The sequence below is a fragment of the Apis mellifera genome, linkage group LG3 (assembly GCF_003254395.2).
Source record: "Apis mellifera strain DH4 linkage group LG3, Amel_HAv3.1, whole genome shotgun sequence".
Taxonomy (NCBI): Eukaryota; Metazoa; Arthropoda; class Insecta; order Hymenoptera; family Apidae; genus Apis; species Apis mellifera.
In genome coordinates, this window is record NC_037640.1 from 2607752 (window position 1) to 2620056 (window position 12305).

Here is a 12305-nt window from a genome sequence, read left to right on the forward strand (position 1 = left end):
AGATAAGATTTCTATTATATAATTGTCTCTTTATACTTAATATTATTTAATATTGCGGCACTTTTTACGATGAATTTTATAATTTCTCAGTTTTTTGAAATTAAATGAGATCAATTTCATTATTTCTTGCTAATTTCACAAAATGTTTATTTTATTATAAGTTTTTTTAGTAGATTATAGGTAAATCAAGAACGAGAGCTTCGATATAACTGCCCTCTTCAACTTCCTGCTAGGTATCTCCAAGAGCTGAAGATACGGCATTAGCGTGTGTTAATGCTGTCCATAAAGGACTATGATCCAGGGGTACTGGTACCGATTTCGATGGTCGAGGAGACCTGCAAATAATAATGAACAATTTTTATTTTCATATCTTTTTTTCAAACAAATAATTTATGATACATAATATATATTCAAAAGATAACAACTTGAAACAAAGATATCGTATCAATAATGTAGAAACTTGATAATGTAGAATCAATGAAAAACAAATTTTCATAAGAAAATATATAATTATTATTTTATTTTATTTTTTTTCTTGATTTAATTTATAGAAATAAGAATGAAATGTTCTTATTATAATATACAATACATATAAAGAATAAGAATCTTACCTAGGCGGTACCAAAACTGAATGCTAATCCGGACTACTCAGTTCTAATGCAGTACTTTGTTCAGGATCCGATCGTTCTTCGACCACCGTGTCTAGTTCTAATGATGGGAAAGCTCTAGATCCTCGATCACTTCGCAACGAAACTGCTCTTGTTGGACGATCAATTCCAGCTATCACACAAACGTGAATATCATTATACTGTGATATTGATAAAAGTTTTTGATTGCATGGAAAATTTCATCTACCAAGTAATAAATATATAATCTTCTGTAAAAATAAAAGCGCATTAAATTACTAATTAGTAAGAATTAATATTTATTAAATGCATTCTAATATTAAAATTGCGTGATTTGAACTGTTAATTTAAATTACATATTTATTAAAATAGAGTTTTTATATAAGAAATGCTAAACATACGTTTATAGGCTTGTGCAGCAAATCGTTTAAAATCATGCGATTATGATAATGTTATGATAGTATATAAGTGTTTACATGCGTTTGGATGAAAGATAAAAATGGTAGCCAAGCTGTATATATCTTTGCATAAAATTGCTCGGTTTTTATTTTATTTTTTTGATTTTGTTAATTGCGTTGAAGCTGCTATGAGATAAAATATTCGCGATAAAATATTATTCAAATGCATTTTAATGGCAGATCTTAATTGTAACTACTAATTTCACAATTACTTTTTTCATTTTCATTCCTGTCTAATTTTTAGCATAATCTCAATTAAATTCCATTGTTAAATATGCAGCAATAATAGCGGCAACGGCAAATGATTATGCATTAATTATAAAAGAAATATTGGTTGCTCCATATACATATATATATAATTCTAAAATTCTCTAGAGAAGTTAAACAACAATTAGGCTAATGAAGAATTTTACCTAAATCCTCTTTAGATGCTGCACTTGACGGGATAATAAAAGAACGAATATGTATTTCAATTTAACAAATTTTGAAAAAATTAATTCACTAAGATATTGCAGTTAATCTTATGATTTTTATTATTTATATAAACAAAAAATAATAAATATTTTTTTTCATATTCCAGATCTGTTTTGAATTGAAACTTCAATTTTCCTATTTATTACAATAATAAATAATTACAATATGTAATTAAATTGTTCATTTGTCACATTTTAGAATTAAATTAAATAACATGATTTATTACATCAGAATTGCATTTAATCAATTACATTTCAGATGAGACATAGAATAGATGTAGTATATATTTATTTTTGTATAGTTTTTTGTGTAAATAAAAAGAGATTTAGATATATATATATTTTATCTTAAGATATAAAATATCCTCAAAGTTTGAAAACATGTTGCATACGATATTAAATTCTTAATAGATGGATAAATTCAGTAGATAGTTAAATTAGATCTCATTATGTAAATCATTTTCAATTAGAATTAGCAGCGTAATTAAATAAATAATAGATTCGTAGGAAAATAGTTAAATAGATTGTTGGAGTGTATGCATGAGATATACAAATTAAGTAAATGAAATAATATACATAATTAAACAATTAATTTGCATAATTCTTCGCTTGTTTATTGTTATTATTATTATTCTTTAATACGTTTTATGAATTACTTTTCATTTTTTATATTATAATTGTATAACATTTTTTAATATAAATTTTAAATTTAATTTTTCTTATCGATATTTTTTTACAATTTTTTTTTTTTCAACGAAACGAAAAGAATTTATTTGAAACTCGTGATTGGGATAGGTTTTCAATATGCAACAATCATTTTCCACGATAAAACTTTAGAAATCAATATTATACAATTGTAATCAATACAAATATGAAATTTACAATTGAATGTCAAATGTACATAATATGTACAGATATTTAATTATATTACAAATGATCAAATTGTTTATTGATTATATATATATAGAAAAGATAACATTAAATTTTAGGGTTATATTTTTGCTCAGGAGATTTATTATCAAGTAGATGATTGAGATTTTTATTTGAAAAATTATAAAGTATAGACATAGATTTAAAAAAAAAAATAATGTTCATAATTATTTTCAAATTTAATATTATCTATATCTTCAAACATATATACATATATACATACATACATATATATTGTATAAATTAAAAAAAAAAAAAGTATTAGATTAATAATTCAATTAAGAGTTATGAAAAACCAATAAAATTCTATTCTATTTCAATCATTTAATTTCTCCTCGATACTTTGTTATGGATTAAACGTTTTCATTGGGATTAAAAAAATCGTGTGAACATCTGCATTTGAAGTATCTTAAAATCGGTGCATGAACTGAAATATTCAGGCCACCATTCAATCTGGTTTAATGTCTCTTCCGTTCTCTTTATATTTATACATATACATATATTCTAGGCTGTTCATCCATATGTCTGAATATGCATGTATATATATATATACATATATATACACGTACACTTCGTTTAGAAAAGTGTACGACTGTGGATACATACATACATAGGCAAGTGTATATTTGAATATACATGTGTAAGTACAGCAGCGTTTCTAGGTGAAAAAGCGAGCGGAAGTAGCGGTTTGGGGTTGAACACAAATGTTTTGTGACCTCAATCTGTTTTCGTTACAAAAACGTATACGTAGGAAAACGTGGCTTTTAAGTTTAAGACTTTAACATTAAATTTTAAATCGAACATAATGTGTTAGTAATGATGGAATAATTCAAGTAAAATTAATTTAAATAAATTGCATTTCTTTTTTTTAGATATGTACATGTATTAAAATAAAAAAGAAGATGTTTAATTTACCTAAACGGTGAACAGGGCTAAAACGAACGAGACTAAGGGCTCCATGATCTAGATCACAATTTCTTCTTCGTGCACGTTCTCTCGCTAACTTTGCTCTTCTTCTTAAGCAACAGATGACCATAAGGGCCAGTAATGGAAATCCGAGTATGCATGATACTATCGGGATGATAATGCTCTCTGGAGTTACTGAAAAAAAAGCAATTTTAATTTAATATTGGTTTCGTTATTTTAATTAGTTATTTAAAAATTAGAATTGTTTATATTTAATTTAATGAGTAGATTGTTTAATACATTTAAGGATGAAAACTTTTCATTCAAGACTTTCATTTCAGAAATAGTATTAGAATATTATACATACAGAAGAAATTAAGAAATTAAGTGTAGAATACTCAGATTTGAAATCAATTGTATTGTTATTTTTGTTCTCACTATTCATTTTATTTTTGTGGATTTTATTCAATAAGGAAATTAGGAATGAAAGATATAACTTTATCATTTCATAAGGTGGGTTCAATATTCAAATAAATGTAAGAACAAGCATTTCTGCCATCCATATAAGCTTTTTACAAACATATTATATTGAAACGAATAATTACTGAACGAAATTTACATTTTTAACACATGAATATTAATATATGTATATAATGTTAACGTTTACTGCATACATATTAGAAAATTGAAGCAACTGTTATCAATCTTTGTAAAACGACATATTGACTTTCAAGCCAAGGAAAATATTTTATTCAGCAATGAAAAAAGGTATAATATTTAAGATAATATCATTTCGTGCAATAATTCAAACTATAAATTGAAGTTATTATTAATAATATTGAAATATATTACTTATTAAACACGTGTTACTTAACTACGTTGTTTCATTTTTCATTTCAAAATCTTTAGAAGCAATTATTTGTTTGATTATTTCTTTAAGCATAATGAAGATTCTTTTTATCACAAAACTTTTTTAATGAAACTATCATCAGGTTTCTATATCAGAAAGTTTGACAAGAAAAAATTTAATCCCCCTCTTCTTTTTATATATATATCTTAGTAAATTATATTATAAATTATTATTTTAAATTAACATTATTTTTAATAGAGAGATATTTTATTTATTAGTAAAAATGTTTCACTCATAATTCTCTCATTTAATGATGTATTTTTATATATAATAATACAACCAATATAATATAATAAGATGGACTTGCTAAGAAAGAAATAGAATTGAGGGAGAAATAGAATCTTTTAAATCTTTTAATTTCTTCAAAAAATTCCTGCTTTATTATAATTTACATTTTCTGATAATATTGGAGATATATCTGCAATTGGAAATATAAATGCACGAATTTTAAATATTTTAAATTTCACTTCACTCATGAAAAATATGAAAGAATTAAGCAATCTCACCTGTGGGATAAACGAAAATGGTTGGTCTCTTGGATTGTGGAATTGTTGGCATTGTTGGTCGACCCCCCTTCACTTCAACCGACATTTTGCTCTGGAACAAAATTAATTCCTGGAAGTCATTAACAAGTTAATCAGAAATCTGTGATATTATAAAAGAACAAATTTTTATATCGATTTCATTATCCACCACTCATACTATTATTCGTCTTGCTCTATCAGAAATGAAAAATTAAAGCAGCCTCTGCGTTCCTTGATCTTTTAATTCCTCCCCCAGTTCCCATCCCAGTTTTTACCAGTAAAATAAGCCGAGAAAATGAACGCAGCACGAGTCTAGAAACATCAAATTCCAGACTTTCGCTTTGAAATTTTTTTCCAATAATTACACATCTTCTTGTTCCTTCTTTACTATACAAATATATATATAAACTGTTCCACGATGAACCATTATATTAGAAATTAATAATTCTATAATTATATGTAATTATCAAAAAAAAAGATTGATTTATCATCTACTATGTATCACATTTAAGACAAGAGGATATTTATGTTCTATAAAGATGAACATTGCAACGAGATAAGAGATTCGTGAACTTAGACAAGAGTTTCCCTTTTAATGGCTCAAGAACAAAGAAGAATATTTCCTTTATCTTCTCTTCTCATGCTCGAAAAAGAAGCAGAATGTGTATCGATGATGGCGTGAATATCGAAGGGAAACTAACAAAGTTCTTTCTTCTTTTCATGCACAGCTTTCTATAGTTTCTCTCTTTCTCTCTCGATTCTTAGCTTCTTCCTAACTTCTTCTAGTTTTCATATTATTTCTTTTCACTTTGTATTGATGAAAAAGAATTATTAAATTAAATATTTTCTTCTCTCCAACATTATTCCTTTTTAACAATTTATTCACTCTTTTATCTCGCTTCATCTAATTTTAATCGCTTATAGGTATCCTATTCCAAATGTTAAAATATTCTATTTAAATTTAATCATAATTAACCAGCAACGTCCGTTTAATTAATTCTCTCTCATAATAATGATACTATCAACGCACTCTCGCGAACGGATCGATTTAATTAACGATCGAGATGACAGAGGAGAGAGAGAGAGAGAGAGAGAGAGGAACATTTAATTTTTTCCTCCTTTTAGACTTCATTCTGGCGGAGAATATCGCCGTTATAAATTGTCCCACATACACAGAATTCGGTCGAAAACGACGGATGGTCGAGGGCCTCCTGGGAGGTTGTGAAATCCGATAGAAGGATCTTGCCAATTGTATCTCAAAGAACCAGAGTTTCGAAATGGCAAACAATTTTCCCCATTCGAGACGAGCCACTCTTCTTCTCTCTCTTTTTTTTTTTTTTTTACGACTCGTCGTCATCAAAGAGCATCACAAGACGAAAGTAACCTGACCTATTTTTTGAATTCCCCTCCTTTCATCTGTTGCTGCACATTTATCCTCATATTAGATTACGATATTTCACGATAATCTTTAAGTTTCTTTTAAATGGAATAAAACAACTTGTGCGATTCTTGTGAAAAAATAAAGTACAAGTACCTTTCTCCAGATTATATACGTGAATGGCAAGTTGAAAAGGGAAATAAATTTCAATACAGCCGGATAAATTGTAACACAAGCGAGTTACAAGTTGGTAAAAGTTGGTTCGAGAGGAACGTATTGTCCTATTAGTTTCAAGATTCAAAGAAGCATAACTTCCGGTTGAGCGCGGGCGACTCGTCGAAACATTTGGAATTTCTCCAAAATCCCGATAACATTCTCTTACACCCTTCCTTGCATCTCGCTGCAATTTACCTGGATGAAAAATTCCAAGATCGAAACCATGTTGAATTCTATCCAGTTTATTCGTTCTCTTCTTTTTTTCTTTCTTCGAAGCGAATTATATAATACGAGATCTCGCCTGAATTTTCGAAGGAACGTTTATTCTCGAATCTTTGCAACGATGTTGCAAATGTGCAAAAACGTGTGCTCGCTTCAGCAGGAGACGTCCCATTTGCATTATCTTTGAATTAGCTTCGCCTTATCGTCGCCGTTGCAACCGAACGGTTAATTTGGCGAATTTGCAGAATTCATTTCGGGTGAAATCAAGGAGACTCGAGTTACAGCATTGAGGTGGAATTAACGAGCTTGTTAATAATAATTACTCGAGATTGAAATTTTTATTAAAGTCGTCCATTCGGCTCCAATATCCTCGAAATAAATTGTTAATTATTGTAAATGAATTATATTGATCAAAGTTTCTTTTCATTTATTCTAAAAAATATTAGAAATGTAACGTAAGGAGGCTAAAAAACATTCCTTCTTCTTAATTCTTTTTAATTATTCAGAATCATGAAAGAAAATGTTGAACAGAAAATTTACAATAATTCCAATTTTTAAAAATTCATTTTACATTTATTTATCTCAAACGATCCTCATTTTCAAATACAATTTTTCCCAATTTCGTTGAAATTAGATTATCGTATTTACATACAGTTATGGAACACTCGAATAACATCCAATTATTATTACACTAATTAACGAAACGAGTTTACTTTTAATCAGTGGATCAACAACATACAATCGGAAATACCCTATATTTCTAACGAATTTCCAAACTCGATACGCTGCCAGAAATACGCGTCCCGTTTCGATTTTCTCCGTGTAACGCGGCTCGTCCGTCGTGTAATTCCGAATAATTCAACCGGATTGTTGGTCAAAGGATTACACCGCGTGAAATCGCGACGCGTTAAAGCTGAAAAGTCCATCGATACCGGGATTAAAAGATACCAGATTTTTTTTTTTTTTTCAACTTCTAAACGATCGGTGCTGATTGCGAGGCCGCAGGAAAAGCGCGATCAGGACGAGGATTACGGATTTTATAATTGAAAAGATCAGAATGATCATGTTTTGGATAACGAATGAAAAAGAAAAAAAAATTCTTTGCAAGATGATATAATATTCTCTTTTCTTCTCGTAAATTTTCGTAAATTTATTATTATTTGAAAAATGAATATGATCTTCCACAAACGAATACTTGTGAAAATGATAATTTTTATTAACTTTTAAAGAGACATATGTAGATAAAATATATATTAAATTTCCCTTTGTTCAAATTATGTTATTTTTGACTAGACAAAGTGTGATGGGTCGTGGAAGATGGTTCTCTGGTTACGAATCAACGAATAGGAACAAAGAATTTTACCCCCTTCCGTTTCGTTCCCCCGGCTGTTATTCATTCTGTACGCATTATTTTCTTGTGTGCAAGACTTGGCTCGATTGCAAGCGCAATTTTCCATTGAAGTCTGGAAATGGTGGTCGATTGCCATCACTTTTGTTCCCGGAGCTTCCATTAATTAAACCCTCACGATTGCATCGTAGATAACCTCTTCCCTCTATTTCGATTCTTGTACGCGTCTTCTTTATCCGAGAAAATCTCGCGTTAAATCGCACGAGGATTATTCATCTTTCATTTGCGATTTGCGATTTTGTCTTCTTTTTAAACTTTAATTCATTACTGTTTTTTTTCTCCTTTTTCTTTTTTCAACCGAATTATTTATTTGTAAAAAAGAACGACGTTATCGACGGATGATAATAAGATAATTTCAATGGTAAGTAATGAAAGGTAGCCAACGTAAGTAAGGAAAAAGTAACTAGTAATAAGGAACTGAAACAAGTTGAATTGAATTTTGGAGAGAAATATAAAAAACTGGAAATACGTATTATCCATTTCTTCCTTCATCGATAAAAATTATTGGAACACACGTTAATTAAATTTACTATTCAAACGTTAAACTAAAATCTCGTTAAATTCGTAAAAGAAGGATAGTGTGTAAATTAAAGGAATTATCACGGTAGTTGGCACTGTAAAAATAATAAAAAATAAAAAGAAGAGAGAGAGAGAGAAAAGTGAATGACGTTACGTGCCGCTTTTCAAGAAACTTTCTATGTATACGCGAAAAAAGAAGCAGAAAATACTTGCCTTTTATCCTATTTTCATGGATCCATGATACAATGCATGATATTTTAAAAAAGGATTTATGAAAAGGTTTACGTGAACTCTTTATTATATCATATAAAGTAACGAAACTTGATTTTCCACCGTTAAATATTATTAATTATTGGATTTTATCATCAATTATTAACAAAAATTGAAATATCGATAATTTTTATTCTTCATCAATCACATTAAAACTCTTATCTTTCTCGATCAAACGATAATAACAGAAGAATAATAATTAATGTATCCATGTATTTTTCTGAATATAGATATTAATTTATTATTTCAATACAAGATTGAGATTTTTTTTAATTATGAAAGAATACCAATACCAATAAATTTTATGAAAATAATGGCTCAATTAATTTTCAAATCGTATAAGTTATCTTCAAGGAGAATTTGATTTATCAATTGGCTTCTCTGAGCAATGTAAATTTGTAAAAGTTGACATTACTTTATACTGAAAGTAAAACACTTGGAAATATTAACTTTCACGGAAGAAAATCGTGTATCGAAATATTTACAATAAAAATTTTCGTATACCATAGAATTATATCTATGGAATTTTTATTTCACCATTGCTTCACTGATTTTTATAAAATAAAAACTCGACAAAAAAAAAAATTCGAATGAAAAAATACACGGGAATGGGAAGTAGGGCAACATGATTTCGAACTTTCGGATACTGCTCATCCAACGTGCAAGGCAAAAAATTATATATTTTTTACGATTAAAAAGATATTTTATGCGAATCAGCGAATCTCTCTGCGGGGAGAAGAAAAGCTGAATCGAAAAAATTTCACTACACTACCCCAAAAATGAAATTTTAAATATTTGCTGTAACAACGATTTTTCTCGTCCAATATATATTTTATGAATATTATCAAAAACTCTGAATCGAAGATTTTTCCTTCTCTTTTAGAAACGAATTTTTTTCTTTCTTTCTTTTTTATTGGCATGCAATATTTCGTCGACCCCGATGAAATTTCGCGAAATTTTATCGATTGCCCGTCTGCGACACCGAGAACGAGAATGAAAATTAATAAAATATCCTGGAACATCGATCCCGGAGTCGAGATAAAGAATGCTAGCAGGAAATTAATCGGCACGAACCAAGTATATATAATTGAAAGATTCTCCAATTAACCCCCGTAGATATCGAGAATATTAATTATTCTTCTCTAAAAAAAAAAAGGAAAATGTTCTTTCTTCCTTTCAAAAGTGAAAAGAATTACAATAAACATTAAAAAAAAATGAATAATCTCGAGAAAAGAATTACTCGTTGACTGTAAAAGATAAAAAAAAAACAATTTCACTGGTTGAACGAATTAGAAATAATCGAAGGAATTTACAGAACGTGATGTAAAACGCGAGAGGGGATTACTTAATCCTGGCTTTCGCGAACGAAGCCTAGAACACGATCGATATTCAGTGTCGTGTATCAGGTTGCGTCCTCGTTACGTCGTCGTCGATATCCTTGTGGCTACTTTGCTAATCAACCGTTTCATCAATTATGGTGCCATTATCGCGTTGTTGATTAAATAGAAATACCACCTTAATATCTTCTTCTCGACGATCAATATTCAAACGTACTTCCCTTTCAAGAGTTTGGAAATATTTATAAAAATCGAACCCAATTTATTATTTCCTTTCCATTTTTGATCGATTCGAAACAACGAGTGTAATATTATTCATTCATTCATTATTCATTATTCGATGAGAAATTAGATATGGAATATTTTTATAAACGTGAAACAATCTTTATGGATATATTCGAGAGATTCATTGAAAGAAGTCGAAATGTCGATAAAACAGATATCCTTCCTTCTTTTTCGATCGTCGTATCGAAATTGAAGAAGGAATTTATCTAAGCGTCTCGATCTTTCTGTTCGATTCACGATCGATTGTTTTTTAGACGACTCGAAACGGTAGAACACGAAATGGTCCCCTTTATCCAGGGCCGTGTCAGGCGCAGTGGGAACGACATCCTTTAAAGCCAAGAACGTCGGTGACAGCTATGCTGGCCTCACTCTCTCGCCATGAATACTGGACAAGGTAATTGTGGTTAAGTTTCTCGCTTTGCCTGCCCCTTAATGGACACGAGTTTATTGGAGGAGTCTTTCACAGTCTTGGACCATTATTTCGCACAAAACATTATATTAATATTGGATTTAGAGTCGAGATTAAATTTGGAATGGAAACGATTATTAATTCGAGAGATTCTTTTCGAAGTACAGTTTATTTAAATTTAATCCTATTGATCGATTGCTTAGTGGAAAATATCTGGATCTTTGCAAGATCCTCTCCCTTTTGAATTAGTTTTAGAATAAGGTATCTTTTATTGAAAAAGAGTTGTTGCTTTTTCGATCTATATATTAAAGATTCAATTATTAACACGATTCTTGTGAACGATGTTTCATCTCAATCTCATCATTTGCATACAAACATTACTTATTTACACTTGCAAGGGATGGATAAATTTTCAAACTCCTCTTTGCGATTCAAGCATTTCTTCTTGAGGAGGAGAAAAATACTCGAATTTTTGCCGCGCAAGGGGACGGCGAAATTTCTTTGTAAATTTATATCTGGATGACACGCTTGAGATATTCCTCTCTTGGATCTTGGAAAAATCAAGAAATCGAATATCCTTCTTTTTCCACTTTTTTTTCTCCTGTCATTCGATCATTACAATTGAAATTGATTTGTTTCTCATTGGAAAAAGTACAAGGAAAATCGATCCTTTTATAATATTATACTTTAAAATTCTTTTCAAATAAAATAATATCTATTATTGTTCAATATATAACCAGACTCTCATCCTGTCGCTTTAACTCCACCTCTCTTCATCCATCACTCTTCACATATATATGTATATATACACTCTTTTACATTTTTCATCCATAAAATGTTAAAATTACACATGAATACATTTTGCCTGTTAAGAAATGATCCTAACCTTGTTCATCATATCTAAAATCTATTTATCTATTAACTTTTTCTCTTTTACCAAATTATGTTACCCTTTTACATTTATGCAAAAGCTGGTATTTAATTCTAAAGTGAATGAAAATTAGATTAGGAAAGTTTTGTCGACGATTTTTTGTTTTACTTTTTTTTTTTTTTGCAAGTATTTATGCCTCGATCATTGCACACGGATGGTTAATGCGACATTGGGAGAAAGATGAGAATAATGAAAGCGAACGTGGAGAAGGGTGGAAAGAAATTTTATCGACAGTTCGCTCGTTACTCGATATTTCAGTTTGTCGGGTCATGTCCACGCGTTTTGACACGTTTCCTCGACTCGATATTTTTTTAATAGTATATCGTTATCTGAGATCAATAGCAGGGTCGAAATACAAAATCCTCCCCCTTTTTTTTTTCTCGCTATTCATGAAAATTGGGAGGAAAAATTTCCATGGCTACCAGCGTTGTATCCGAAATATATATTGAAATTCGATCGATAAATTTTTTTTCGACGTGCAAAGAGAAGAGTGCATTTTAAAA

General features: G+C 29.5%; 1 protein-coding gene across 2 annotated transcripts in view; it reads right to left on the bottom strand.

Annotated features, from left to right (window-relative positions):
* Positions 1–136: 136 nt before the first annotated feature.
* Positions 137–12305, bottom strand: part of LOC551850 — a 37588-nt gene continuing 25419 nt past the window's right edge. The window contains exons 2-6 of one of the 2 annotated variants that reach the window (XM_006557967.3): positions 4810–4900; positions 3403–3588; positions 1498–1515; positions 612–780; positions 137–335 (exon numbers count right to left, since the gene is read on the bottom strand). In XM_006557967.3, the coding sequence (XP_006558030.1) occupies positions 635–780; positions 1498–1515; positions 3403–3588; positions 4810–4894 (435 nt within the window). In that variant the 5' untranslated portion in view covers positions 4895–4900 and the 3' untranslated portion in view covers positions 137–335; positions 612–634. The remainder of the gene's footprint in view (positions 336–611; positions 781–1497; positions 1516–3402; positions 3589–4809; positions 4901–12305) is intronic. The other variant, XM_026439500.1, reaches the window with a different exon arrangement.